This window comes from Cryptomeria japonica, chromosome 6 (assembly GCF_030272615.1).
Source record: "Cryptomeria japonica chromosome 6, Sugi_1.0, whole genome shotgun sequence".
NCBI classification, from domain to species: Eukaryota; Viridiplantae; Streptophyta; class Pinopsida; order Cupressales; family Cupressaceae; genus Cryptomeria; species Cryptomeria japonica.
In genome coordinates, this window is record NC_081410.1 from 243520370 (window position 1) to 243535373 (window position 15004).

Sequence of the window (15004 nt, forward strand, 5' to 3'; positions counted from 1 at the left end):
GTCTTTTCTTATGCTTAACTTTGTACAATGATGTACCATATCTCGTTGTGCAGATTTCTGATGTATACTTTAGTATTCCTTGCTGCTGTAAGCAGCTCTTTGAAATAATGGGACACTCCCTCTTTTTTGTATTATAAGACTGCTTCTGCCCTCTACTTCATAAGCTGATATGGTTGATGGAATTTGTAAAAGGGATCCTTACACTCTTTTACTCTGATACATTGAACTTTTAATCAAAAAACAAAATACAGGTTAGTATAACTTTTAATCATAAATCACAATGTATATACAGTCAGGAACGTTGTAAGATGCCTTTACCTCAATGAATCCAGCAAGACAACTCCACATATGTGACAAAAACTGGGATTGGCGAGCCAATAGTGCACGGTTGTTGACCTTGTCAATAACAAGCATGATCACTACCTTCTCCGAATCCATCATAATTCATGAAATGAAACCATATGATCTTCAGTAAATGTAACTTTTACTTGTGAATAGATATTTTATCTGCTAGAATCATAATAAGAAGGAAAAACAAGTAGGTGCATTTACAAAAACAGACACAATATATGAAAGAAGTTATCGAACATACTGCATCTATTCGGGGGAAAAGGTTCCTTTTGCACATATTGTTCCCACATTGCTTTTTTCTTCCATCCTCTTTGAATAATGCCTTTGTCCCACATTTACAACAGAATTGAACTTGATCATGCCACTCGAGCAACGCTTTTGCCTACATCCCTCGGTAATGTAAGATAAAGCACAACATTTGAAATTGGATTCACACAATGCTTAGGGTTTAAAAGAGAAATCTTTTCTTAGGGGAAATAAAGCAAGGATGAAAAGTGATTCCTGAGATTAATCAACCATAGAATCAACACAACTATAACCAATAATTTCTCTTAGGGTTAATCATGTGTATCCAAGCCACCTGCTTGAAAATTCTAGCAATAACTAAAATACTAATCCAATAATAATATTAATGAAGATGCATATGATGAAAAAGAACTACCAATTGAATGAGTTAAGCATATTTTGTAATATGAATGTGAATTATTCAAGGTTCCAGGTTTTAATCACTTTCCTATATAATATGGTGGCCACAGCTAAAAATTCACACAAAGGTGTATGTTTTGATAGGACCTAGAGACCACTTTGAAATATAGGATGTAAGATATATTAACTATTGGGTATAAGTATTTTCGCTGCAGTTCCATAGTTTCAGCAGAACTGATTGTAAGACAAAAAAATGCTACATGTAGAAAAAGTGACTTCTAGAAAGCCCTATGCTCATCCCCCTCCCACCTTCAAATCAGATCCACTTATCATTCACAGCAGGCATTATGGGCTGACTCATTATTTGGGCTCCTACTTTAGAAGAGGCCATGGCCTCCTCCCAAAACTTTCCTCCACAAAGTTCAAACCTAATTCAATCTGCTGTTTCTGTGAAGTAAACTAGCCCTAGTGAAAACAAACTATGAAGTTTCATACAATACCATGCACATCGTACAATCAAAATGGCCAAAGTTCCCAACAAAAATATGAAGATCAAGGCTGCTACCTGAGAATGAAAACCAATACCCTATAGTCTCTTTCTCTATAGAAAAATCAAAGCATGGCTCTAGCTTCTTAAGGAGAGAGACTTGATTTGGGGATTTAGAGGGGTGTATCCAGGCCTTACAATGCTAAAGACATGGTTCCAAGACAATTATAGGCTACCAAGATCGGTGGGCATTCTAATGTTGCCCAAAAAATACTTCAACTATTCTGCGATTTATGTCAATACAGATTTATATAAGCACCTAGACAGAATTCTGTTGAAAATGGATAGGAAATGAATGGGAAAAGTCTATAAAATATGAGAACATTCCATCTAATGAAGGGTCTGCAATGAACATGGTCATCTAGCAAGGGTGTGCCTTGCCAAACTCATCAGAAGTATATGAATGAGGTTGGATACCACTCCGACTTCTCTTCCTAGGACCTCCAAGAAATTTTCTGTCATGTCCCATATTTCAATCCACAGTTGGGTTTATCTTTTGGCAGTGTAGGAGAAGCAAGTATGTAGTTACTTTCAGTTTTTGGTTAGGAATGTTTGTGTTTGGAAAAAGGCGGTTGTACCTAGGTGTCTTCCAATTGAGCAGTGGCTGGGTATTTCAATTAGAGTGGCTAATCTTGGTGTTGGTTTCATACTTGTTGGTCAATCAGAATTATACTGGACTGAAATAATGAGGGCTTGTTGTCAATCAATTAGACCTGAAGTTGTTGGGAATTAAGGTGTCTCAACCTAAGTATTTCCTAGCATTGATTTATTTAATTAATGTATTTATTTATGCCTATGTATTTTTCTTACATATCCCATTTTGTCTTTTAGTGTGACTTGGCACGACGAATTGTCATCATGCTAGGAGGTGACATAGGAGGTGACAAGGATGCTTTTGTCCTCACAGGAGGAGGTAGGCATCCCGCTTTGTCGTAGAGATTCTTTGCAATTTATGGGCATCTTGAGCAGCGTGTAAGAGGTTATGATGACTTATGATAATGACAGATTCCTATGACAAGTTATGACGCATAGGAACCTAAGTCTATGACAGGTTGGTGGTGCAGGAGCACCCTTCAAAGGGCTCCCAGCATTTGATTTTGTTGTGTTCTTGCTTCTTTAAGAAGCCATTGTAAATATAATAAGAGCCATGTGCTCATTGGTCTTATTTAGGTCCTAGTTTAGGTCCTAGGTTCATAAGTCTAGGTTGAGTTTTCTTGTGGAGTAGAGGGTATGTGTGCCTTTGATGTGTTTAGGGTCCTTCTTAGCATGGTGGTGTCCATAGGATAGCCCAATGTGGGCCTAGGAGTCAAGAAAAGCAACATTGAGAAAGTTGCTCAAAAGTTGCAAAAGTTGCATGACAACTTTTCAAAGTTGTCAAGCAACTTTTCCACCTAGTGGGTCAAAACCCTTAGCTTAGCGTGAACAACCCTAATGTGGGCACACAGATCGAGGAAAGGGTACTATATGTAGTTGCAAACCCTAAGATGATGGGATGGTTGTTAGTTTTGTACGGCCCAAGGAAAGTGACTTGACTGTGACTGTAATTTTGTTGCCAGTCGGCACTAATGGAGCAATGAAGGATTGATAATGGATTGATCTTCAAACAAAACTGTGTTGAGACTTTTATATGGTGTATATACCTTCATTTTGAGCATTTAGATTAGGTTTTGTTTTGCAAGTGTTGTGTGTTTGTAAATATTTTGTAAACTTTCTTCTCACTGTCCAGTTTTGGACTGGTTTGTGTCAATGGGTTGACAGCTCCTTTCCCCATTGTGGAATCACCATGAAACCATGGGGAATAGGAGTACAGACCCTGTACATTACTTCAAAGCAAGCAGGGCCCTTGAAGATGCAGGGAAGCCAACCAAAGACCCACTCCTAGGCGAGACTAGACAGTGCTCGGCTAGGAAGGGTTAAAGTTGCAGAGGTCCAGGAGAGCAAGGAAGGTCAGAGGAGGATGCACCCTTTGGAGGAGTTGTAGAGGGGTGTGTGGAGCACCATTGGTGAGAAGGAGGAGCTTCCACCAATCTAGACAAGGTGGTAAAAACATCAAACCAACACTGTGACCCTGGCAGGCTTAAAAACCTCTTTAAAACCCTTAAAAACCTCAAAATTCACCTAGGGCAGTGTACGGACACTTGGAGGCCCAAAACCAGAAAAATCCTTGAGCCCTTGCCAAATGAATAGCAGTTCTTTTGGGAAGTTTCACAAGTATATGCATCGTCTGCAAGAGGGAGCCCTAAAAGTCCGGATAGGAGGCCTAATTGGGCACATTCCTTGTAGCCCTATTTTGTAGGAAAAAGGCAAAATAGTGAAATCGGTAAGGGTTTGGGAGGTTGAAACCTCTTGGGGGCACATGAATGGATGGAAAACCATGTCTAAGACCTGTCCTATCCTTGCTAGGACCTAAGAAGATGTGGGACAAGCCAAACCCTTATTAGCCTAAGAAAGGGTTCTTTGAATCTCATGAGTAGGTGAGACCTTAGGAGAAGTAATTCAAGTTGTTGGTGGGTGGATTGGGCAAGGTCAGGGGATTCCACAAGCAGGGGAAGTCCTAGAGACCCTAGGGTGTGGTTAGAACACCTAGTGATCCAAGGAAAGGATCTAAGAGCATAGACTAGGCTAGTCTATCCCATACCCTATCCCATCAGTTGGACAAGTACCATGAGGCATCTTTGCATGGAGAAGGTGGGCACCCAAGTTGGATAATTATAGGCTATAAGAGAATAAGCTATAAGAGAATAAGCTATTGATAGTCAGTTAGCAGCTGTAAATGCTGTCAGTTATGATCAATTCTATGACAGTTGTAAGGTGTGTAAGAGCATTTGTCATACCTATTTATTGCAAAAATTGGGTGCCCAAGTTTGAAGGTATGTAAGAGGGGCTAGAAAATCTTGTACAAGTGTCATTCGCATGCTGATAGGTGGTTGAAAAATGGGACAGAGAGATTTTTGGCTTGGTCTAAAAGCTTCCTCCATTCTTCTTTTCCCTATATATTGGATATCTTGGAAAGCATGGTGTATGTTGTAATTTGTAAGTAATGGTATGCTGCAAGAATAGCTCCAGAGAGTGACACTGTAAACTCCTATGAAGAATACTTGCTCTGCAAATGATTGTAAAACCATTGTTTATCCTGATAAATTGAGCAGGCTTTTGAAGTGTAGGGTTTTTCTCCCGAAAGAATTTTCTCCATGTACATCTTCTGTTATGATATTATTGCTTTGTTGCATGTTGTTTATTTTGTAGTATGTCCATCTTGTTATTGTAACTATTAAGGGTTTTAAGAAAAATTTACCCTATCTCCTCTCATTAGATTGGTGTAGGAAGCATTTTCACATATCTTGCTTCCTTTCAGTTGGCATTAGAGCTTGGCCAGTTTTGGTCCCATTGTTGGGTACAAGGTTTTTTGGACTAATCTTTGTTTGAGTGGGAACTTGTTGCACAATATTTTGTAACCTTGTTGCAGGAAAAAGATGGATAGCACATCCAAAAGAATTGATGTGGAGAAGTTTAATGGCACTAACTTTTAGTTGTAGAAAATAAAAATGGAGGAGATGCTCATGGATAGAGATTTTTGGGCTGCAATATCGAGATCCAAACCAACAACCATGACTCAAATCGACTGGGACTTGATGGATTGAAAAGCCAAAGGTCTTATTAGACTCTGTTTGTAGACTCCGTCTTACTAAATGTTTATGAAGAGAAGACTGCAGAAACCCGATGGAAGAAGCTTGGAGATGTTTATCAAACTAAATCCCTGGTAAACAGGTTATTCCTAAGGAAGAAGTTGTTTTCCCTAAGAACAGAAAAAAGGAGGATTTATAGGTAATCATTTGAACACATTAATATGCGTGTTGCCCAATTGACCTCTGTTGGTGTGAAGATGGAGGATGATCATTACATGACCTCACTGTGTTCTTTGCCATACTCATGGTACCACCTTGCAATGGCTATTTGGAGTACAATTGCCATGTTCAAGATGGATGAGATGGTTGCGCCATTGATAAAAACTTCTGAGTCGGCTAAGGAGGCTCTTGCGGTCCATGGTAGATCAAAAGAAAGACAAAATGGACAAGAAAGAAGAAAAAGATCAATCCAAATCCCGTGGGAGATCTAAGTCTCCTGGAAATTCCAAGGTGAAGTGTTCGAACTGTGGCAAAATCAGTCACTTCCCTAAAGAATATGATGCAGAGCCCTTCACACACCTAAGGACAAATCAAAAGGACTTAGTTTTTGACCCTTCAAATGACAATAAGGATCCTACCAAGAAGGACTCCACACCTTAAGGTTTGAACTACACATAGTCCTCTAGACTAGCTCCTACTCAAGATGAGTAAAAGGTCTCAACACCTTCAATACACCTCTCCATGACTCTTGCTCTTGGGGGCTTTGGAATTGGTCAATACATGACTCCTAAGGACTGTTCCAAACACTTGTTTTAGGTTTTGTCTTCAATGCCTTATACTTCCTTTGGAAACCTACCCCTCTGGCTAGTAGCCCTATTTAGCGGGTATTTTGCCCTTAACTCCAAAACCTTGCACACACCCTAACAAACCGTTTATCATTCCAGATACCCTTTTAGGAGTTATGTTCATCCCCAAAATGGTTTGACAAGATCTGCACTCTAAGGGTCTGAACCCCTTAGGAGCCTAGAGACCTAATTAGGGCGATTAGGCCTAATTTACAAAGCAACCCCCATCTCTAGATTCCCAGCTGGAAAACCAACTTCATGAGCATATGGGGGATGGTAAATAATCTCTAATTCCAGGGTTGCATGCCTGGAATCCACCGCTACAAGATTTTAGGGTGACTGTCCTAATTTAGTTCAAGGTAGTCACATGGAGATGCCTACCTAGATTTATCTCATTCTCCTCACAACCAGGCCTTCCCTACAAAAACCCATGAAAACCTTAATGTACACTAGCCAATCTTGCATTCCACCAAAGGAAAGAACTTCTAGAGGAAAGAGATGCAAGACATGGCCATTTTTAAGTAAAACCCTAGCCAAACCCTTACTTTCCGGGTTACAGTCAACAAATTGAAGGGGTATCCCTACTCACAAAAGATCAAATCCTCATACCACCGCCAAAACAAAGGTGATTCAACCCTCCATCTGCTCCATGCGTGATTTTGTCAAATTCAACCCGTACAAGGACGTACAACCTCTGCAAACTCAAAAATTTTGGGAAAAACTCAATTTTTAGTGTTTTATTGCCTTCAAATTTCAATCCACAGTAACTCTAACCTTGGGAATCATGCCCACAAGTCTTATGTCCCTCCCCAATAGTTGCCAACCGAATTTTGAAGAGGTTGGAGCCGTTGAGAGGCTTACAACAACCAAAAGTGGAAAAGTTGCACTTTTGATTGCAAAAGTTGCATTTTCAAAAGTTGCACTTTTTGACAAAGTTGTCAATTCACACCAATTTGGGATCCACACAACTTAGATCAACCAAACATCACCTACACACCCTAAAATCCTATCAAATATCAAAGAAAACATCAATCTACCCCTTATACACCAAATTGTCCAAATTGGCTTATCAAGTTGACTAATTTGTGACAATGGTTTACATGGTGGGGTCCTTATTGAATACATGAAAAGTTCACAAGCAAAAGACATTCACAATGACTCAAGGATCCTAATCTTCATCATCAGATCTATGATTGGCTTGTTGAAGAGGTGCTCCTGCACCAGAATGTGAGGAGAAAAAGAAGAAAAAGAGAAATCCCTCCAATTCATATTCAAACAAATCCTCTTAGAATGACAATGAAGCATTGGTCACAGCCTCAACAATGCATGCATCGGAAGATTGTGGTTGATAGATTCAAGTGCATCATTTCACATGACCTCTCATAGGGGTTGGTTTACAAAATATGAAGTGTGAGGCCCTACCCCGACCCATCCTATCTCTTCAGTTATTTTCATATTGGAACTATTATGGATGCTAGTTTTGACACACTATGGATATAGAACTTTATATGGTCCCACGATTTTGGTAACATTGATATATGTATTGATGCTTCATTTCTATGCCTTGTGGTTATAGAATATTATATGATTCTAGATTAGGGTAACATTGTGATGATGTATGTTATTATCTGAATTTCAGGATTTGTTATAATGCTAGAAATATGTTTGCATATTCTGTAGATGGATCAAATTTTGAGGATTATGATGAATTGCTTTGATTTGTGACAAATCGTATTTTATAATGACAAGTCTTTGCAGAATGAATGTATTGCATTCTAATTATGTGTTTTATATTATATGAGGCTATTGGGAAGTACTAATGTTTAAATTGAGATGTGCAGGAAATTATCCATGTGACCATGGAAATATTATGGAGAATCAAGCCTAGGCCTATGTGCGTTCGTAAAACCAGGGGTTGTCTATTTGGAGAGGCAACACCCCGTATGTGTTGTATTTTATTCGTAAATGTAAAATGTTGCATGAGTGTAAATTGTATTTATTGAATTGTTTAAATCGTTTAAGGGACAATTGCCACATGTGTATTGTGATGTGGAATTATTTTGTAGTGTCACTTGACACCTATGTAGTATGTTGTGTTGGCAATTTGTCATGTCACCTTTTTGGAGAGTTTTATTTTTGTTAATTGTTATATCTCCTAATTATCCTTGAAGGAACCAAGAAATCTAGGTTAGTGAGCCACAAGGAGGGTCAACTCAGAGTTGACCCGTAGGTTAACTTTAGGTGGACTTTCTAAGGGTCAAATCAACTCCTAGAGTCAATTTTAGGGCATTTCTATTAGGCCTCATGGGGTACCTATGGGTGAAGGCCAAAATTGGCCATGTGTCTTTCCCTTAGGACTTGTTTAACCACCCAAAAAAAGTGGTTTTCCCAAGATGGACAAATTCCATCTATAGGAGTGCCATCCCTGGTAGGATAACCTTCTTGAAGGGAGTAATCCCTCTTCCCCATTCCATTTCCCTTCTCTAGGTACCTAGGTTAGGGAGTGTGTAAGACCTAGGGAAGACCAACCCAATGGGGGATCCCTCACTCTATCCAAGAGGTTGGAAGGAGTGAGAGAGGCCTTCTTAGGCTAAGAATGGAAGCTTAGTGAGCTAATCACCCACTCTCCATCCTTGGAGATTTTTGGGAGAAATTTTGGAGGAAAACCAGTTTTAGGAATAGTAAATTTGGGGCTAAGGAATTGCAGAAAAAGATTTGAGGATTGGGCAGCTCTTCATCAAGCTTTCCCCTAGTTTTTCCTTGGCAGGTCAAGGTTGGTGTTACTTTTCCCTCTTATGTAAATGTAAAAAATGTTCTAGAATGCTTGAATGGAAATTGTTTTATTTCTTTATTTGTGTTGTACTTGTAAAAATCTATGTGATTTCTTGCTTATTTCTGTTTTATGTATTGTTGTGTTTGGGGAGTGTTCAAGACCATCCTTTCCTTGGGAGGAAAGATTGGTCTTGGGGGTGTGTTGTGACCATTTCACACATCGCCCCATTTGAAATGGGGACCCCCTCTTTTTGCTCGTTTTTGCTCGCCTTTCGCTTTGCTTTTTAGGGTTTTGGTAGTTTGTCAGTTGTCTGGATTTAGGGTCAAGCCTTAGGGTTTCCGTTACTGTCTTTTCAGGCCAGAATCCAGTCAGTTTTGAGAGCTTTTTGGGCTTCCTTTTGTAGGATGCAATTTTGAATGGAATGAATTCGCCAAAAATGGTCTATTTTCAATTGGAATTTTGGGTGCAGAGTCTTAATTTGCCTAAATGTTGATGATGAAATTGTGAATTTTATCCAATTGAGTAATTTTGACCAAATTTTGAGTTTTTTGATTTTTGATCCTGGGCGTGGGGAATGATTTGTTTTTGCCTTGTGAAGTGATTAAATGTGTGAAAGTTTGATATTTTGGCCTCTAGGAGCAAAATCGCTCCTGTCCCTCAGTGAAGGACCGGAGCTCGTTTTCAAAAATCTCACTATCTCTGCAGGGCCAAGATGAATTTCGAATTGGAAGTGATAGAGAAAGGCATGATCTTTCCGTTGAATATAAATTGAAGAATTTCATGAACACGGAAATGCCCCAGGGAGCAAAATCGCTCCTGTCCCTCAGTGAAGGACCGGAGCTCAAAATCAAATATTATTTTGTCCTTGCAGGATTTTAATGACTTGACGATTTGAAGAGGTCCAAGGAGATGTGTTTTATCAAATGAATATAACTTGAAGTGCCGTCGTGAAGGAGAATGACCCAAATATGCAAAATCGCTCCTGTCCCTCAGTCAGGGACCAGGGCGAAATCAATTGTAGCTCCCGTCCCTCTCCCAGGGACCAGAGCGAAATTCTTCATGATGCATGTTTTGGGCAAAGATCAAGCAAGTCTTAGGTTTGAAGGCAAGAAGGGAAGTGATTTGAACCCGTTGAAGACAAATTGAAGATTACCAAACGTCAACAAAGGACCCAAATGCCCAAGTTCGCTCCTGTCCCTCAGTCAGGGACCAGAGCGATTTTTGTATTAGACAAATTTCTTGCCAGGTTACAATGAATTCCAAGGCATGGATGAATGAAAGGAGGTATGACGAGACCATTGAAGATAATTTTTGAAGTTAGCAAAGTGAGACAAAGCCTACAAGAGCAAAATCGCTCCTGTTCCTCTCCAAGGGACCAGGGCGATATAATGATTATGTCGCTTTTCCTTCAAGTTCAAGACACTCCAAGTCCGGATATAAGGTGGCAAGGACATTTCGAGGCATCTCAATCAAACACAAAGTTACGAAGATCACCAAATTGAAGGGTTTGCATTAAAATACCCTAATTCGCTCCTGTCCCTTAGGAAGGGACCAGAGCGAAATTCCTATAAGGGCCTAGATTTTGAAAGTTTATCAAGTATTGAGCAACCAAGAAGGATCAAGGGACTACGTTTTACCCAATGGAGGTAATGACAAGTTGAAGAAGGCAAGGACGAACTCAAAACCTTGAAGTTCGCTCCTGTCCCTCTCCAAGGGACCAGAGCGATATTTACTATATTTGCCAATTCATACAAAATTCATGCCAAGTCAAGGTTTTGCGAGGTCGCACAAGGTCTAAGGCGTCTTAACAAGATGATATACAAGGGTTTTAAACGTCAAATGAATACCAATTTGTAGAAAGAAGCTATATCGCTCCTGTCCTTTGGACAAGGACCAAAGCGATTTTTATTAAAACCTTCATTTTCCTTCAAATGCAAGTCAAGGCAGGGTCGCACAAGGTCAAGGATGCCATTTGGAAAGCGATGAACAAGAGGCAAAGATCAAGAGTTTGCAAATTTGAGCCAGGACACAAGGATCGCTCCTGTCCCTCTCCAAGGGACCAGGGCGATGATCCTCCAAACATTGAAAATGCTTTGATAAAACAAATGAGACAAGCGTGGAATAGAGAATATATATTATTATTCGCCTTATAAAGAGGATTGGTGATCAAAGAAGCGAGATCAAGGAGAGGAACACCAGGATCGCTCCTGTCCCTCACCAAGGGACCAGGGCGATATTTGCTAAGTCACTTGTTATCCTTTGAAGATCACGTCAAAGCCAAGTTGCACAAGGTTTAAAACATCATTTGGAAGGCGATACAAAGAAGGTGAACGTTAAAATGTTACCAATTTGAGCTTGAAATGGAGAAAACATCTAGATCGCTCCTGTCCCTCTCCAAGGGACCAGGGCGATATCACATCAAGAAGCACTCGTTCACACAAGCAAGTCAACCTAGCTCGAAATCCCTAGCAAGAATGCCAAATTCAACGAAAGAATGGGGACTTTGAACGTCAAAATTGCAAGAATCAAGACCAAGTTGATGGATCGCTCCTGTCCCTCAGTCAGGGACCAGGGCGATGAGGTATGTATTGTTCATCTTCAAAAATTTGGCGCTTAAGCAAATATTTTTGAATCTATTTTAAATGCTAAAATTCAATAAATTAAAAGATTCAATTAATTAGCATTTAAATATTGCGTTTGATATTTATTAATTATTTTTGCCTTTGTAAAAATCGAATTTGACAATTTAAATAATAAAGGCATTTAATAATTAATTATTAATCAAAAAAAAAAAATTAAATGAAGCGCTTGGTTTATGGAGGTCGGCCTTTATATTTTATTTAAAATTTGTTTTTAATTACCAAGTCGGCCTAATGGTAATTGAGGTGTGAGCACTTATAAAGGGGAGATGAAGATTGTATTTTCACATTCTCATTTTACCATTTCAAGTGCGATTTAAGGAAGACAAAGGAGAAATGCGAGTGGTGTTTTGAGGTGCGAATTTTAGTTCAAGCAAGGGAGGCGCAAGTATCATCGAAAGGAAGTGCGAACCTTGGTTTCATTTGTGCAAGTTTGCCAAGGACGTAAAAGATATCCCAAAAGGTGGCAAAGTTGCTAACTTGAAGAGGAGATCACGTTGAGGCCATCTAACGTCAATTTTGCCTAGGCGAATTTTATTCTTTTTGCATTCTAGAGTTAGCTCTCTAGAAAGGTATGGCGATATGGTTTTATTGTTTTGATTTTGAACATTGATCGTCATAGCTTGAATTTTGAATTTTGAATTTTGAATTCCCCTAGCTCAATCGTTATTTAGGAAATGATAACTCAAAGACTTATCATGAAGTTTCCTAAAATTTACTCTCTAATCTATGTTATGCATTGCAAAATCCAGTTTCTTATTGTGAAATGTTGTGTAGGTATGGCGACCCCTAAGGCGGGAGCATCCACCAGTCGTTCAGCTCTCATGAAAGAAGATCAGAAGACCGAAGAAGTGGAGACCAAGATCGTGTCGAAGTGGAGCAACATTGGAGATACTAACTTGGGCAACTTCAGCACGAAGAAGTTTCGAGATGTCCCTTACATTGGTAAGCCATCACCTGTCGCCTGGAGGATAATTGAAAGTGGCATCATTAAGGCGGTCGGCTTCCCTCCAGCAGCTCAGTGCCATGAGTTGATGATCGAGTGTGCTCGTCATTATGATCCTCAGTCCAGAACGATCGTGTCCAATGAGGGAAACACTTTGGCGTATCTTTCAGAGGAAGCTATAAGTGAAGCTTTCCATCTTCTAGAACACAGAGACATGATATACAAGAGCATAGAAGGAGCCAGGTCAATGTACGAAGATGATCCAGATGCTTGTCTAAGCATCATCAACAAGAACTGGTTACTCAAGAGTCATCCTCGTCTGAGCAAGGTACCGAACACACCACACAGGATCGATTTCCAGGAGGAGTACAGAGATTTGATTACAATGCTCAACCGAGTCACAGGTGCACCTCAAGCTTTTTACTTTGAAAAGTGGATGTTCTACTTCATCCAGGTGATAGTTCAGGGTAAAGGAACAATTCATTGGGCTAGAATAATTAGCCATTGCTTGGACGTACAGTTGAGGAGACTCAAGGCTACCAATTCCTTCCACATGAGTTCATACGTCATCTATGCATTGATCAGGAGTTTTGAGTACGCAGGACTACCTCACAGAGGAGTGATTGGAAGGGGACCCGGCGAGGTCAGAGCTTGTGATTCCTATGCCTACTTGCATCATCCGCCAGGAAGCAACTACAAGTTAGTTAATGATACCTTCACGATGAACATCACAAGGACGTTGCAAGGTGGGATTCACAACAGATTATCTCAGGATGCACAGAAATTAATAAAGAGGTATGGTGCTTGGTTTATTCAATTTCCGAAGTTCACTTATATTAGAGTACATGGATGCCCTTTACCTCCATACATGTTGCCAAGATATCCGACAGACAGAATTGTGTTACTTGAGGTAACGAGACAGTTGGCAGCTTATGCAAAGGCATTCAGACACAGACATGGAAATGGAGTTCCGGTACCTATTATATTGGGCAATTCAGTTGAGGTATGTCCTAATGCTTTAGCCATGGATGACGCAGAGAAGGAGTTAGCCTTGTATTCTTTTTCATCCTTTGCTTTGAGAGAAAGCTTTGATCCACATGGACATTTAGAGGAGACAGTCGGTAGAAAGTTTAAGCATGAGTTTCAGATAGAAGATTTTATGATGAATCTCTTAGATGATCTTGAAGTGAAACGAAAAATGCATTCTAGATTGCCTTTGGATTTCATCAAGAAATGCAAGATTTACAGAGTAGCCGACCAAGCTCAGGACAGTGGCAGACATATCCAGTCATCCTATGATCAAGAGAGTAAGTCAGTAAGGTTAGATTGGAATGAGCCCGAGGTTGTGGATTTGGATGCTTTGATGGCTCCAGTCTTGTCTTGTACTCGCAGATGGGTTGACGTACAGCATCAGAAGTTGAGAGAGCAAGGCATAACTATGACTTTCACTTTGGAGGAGAAACCAGTCGAAGGTGGAGCTAGTGTGAGTGAAGGCAATCCTAATCCTAGAAATTCAGGTGAAGGTAACCTTCGATGTGCCAGTGAGGGCAATCTCCATCCAAGAGGTTCGAAGAGGAAAGAAAGATCAGAAAAGAAGGAATCTTCCAAGAGGAAACAGGGAGTCAATCGTGATCGTTCATCCGGTACTTCTTCTAGACCAGAGAAGAGAACATTTCAGGTGGAAGAATCCATGGAGTCGATGGTACAGAACGATAGGCAGGAAGAAGGACAGGCACCGCAAAGGTCACCAGGTGGATCTCTCCAGGATTATGAGCTAGATGAAGATAAAGAAGATAATGAAGTAACATCTCCTCCCAGACAAGAAGAAGTAGTGCATAAGGAAATTCAAGTTCAAGAGACAAGATCGGCTATCCCAGATTGGTTGAAGGAAAGATTAACGAAGGTGATTGTGATAGAGGACGAGGACAATGTGATTGATTTAGAGAGCCTTGTTGGACATTCCCAGGAAATGACAGAAAAGAGAAAGGCTACCAAGATGTCCAAGATGATTAGAGATGAGACTGGATCCAGAAAATTACAGATAGCTACACCGGCAGTGGACAAGTATGAAGGTGAGATCTTAGCAGAGGAATATGATGTAGAGACATTTGAGCTAGGTCCATCCACAGCTGAGCAGACACTAGATGATGCCACAGATTCATTTGAGGCATTGAAAGACAAGCTTAGAGAAGAAATGGAGAAGAATAGAAAGCTTAAGAGAGAGGTCGGTGCATGGAGGACATATTTCAGTCATCTCAATGAGCCTTTAGGACGTCAGGATCCAGCAAGATCACCTATACAGGCACTTCCCCTTCAATCAATTGGTGAAGCAGAGAGATTCAGGAATATGGTCCAGCGTACGAGTACTTGGATGGATAAATCTCATACAGTTGCCATAGAGTTTGTAACAAGGATGATGAAGATTATTCATCAAGCTATCCAGGTTCTTGAGATAATCCACAATTTGATGATAACAGTAGCCGCATTTGCTCATACCAAAGATGTTATCATTCCTGTCTTGAAAGTAATTAGACACACATCAAGGAAGGTCTTAGCGCAAGAAAAGATCATGGATGGAGGACCTCACAGTTTGCTTCAGTGGTCAACCTTACTCCATATGAAGAGTGTTCTC

The 15004-nt window shown here is 40.1% G+C and overlaps 1 protein-coding gene across 3 annotated transcripts in view; it reads right to left on the reverse strand.

Annotated features, from left to right (window-relative positions):
- Positions 1 to 15004, reverse strand: part of LOC131079753 (nudix hydrolase 19, chloroplastic) — a 164381-nt gene that overhangs the window by 67828 nt on the left and 81549 nt on the right. For 2 of the 3 annotated variants that reach the window (XM_058017786.2, XM_058017784.2), the window contains exons 2-3: positions 593 to 733; positions 319 to 423 (exon numbers count right to left, since the gene is read on the reverse strand). In XM_058017786.2, coding sequence (XP_057873769.2) covers positions 319 to 423; positions 593 to 733 — 246 coding nt within the window. The remainder of the gene's footprint in view (positions 1 to 318; positions 424 to 592; positions 734 to 15004) is intronic. The other variant, XM_058017787.2, reaches the window with a different exon arrangement.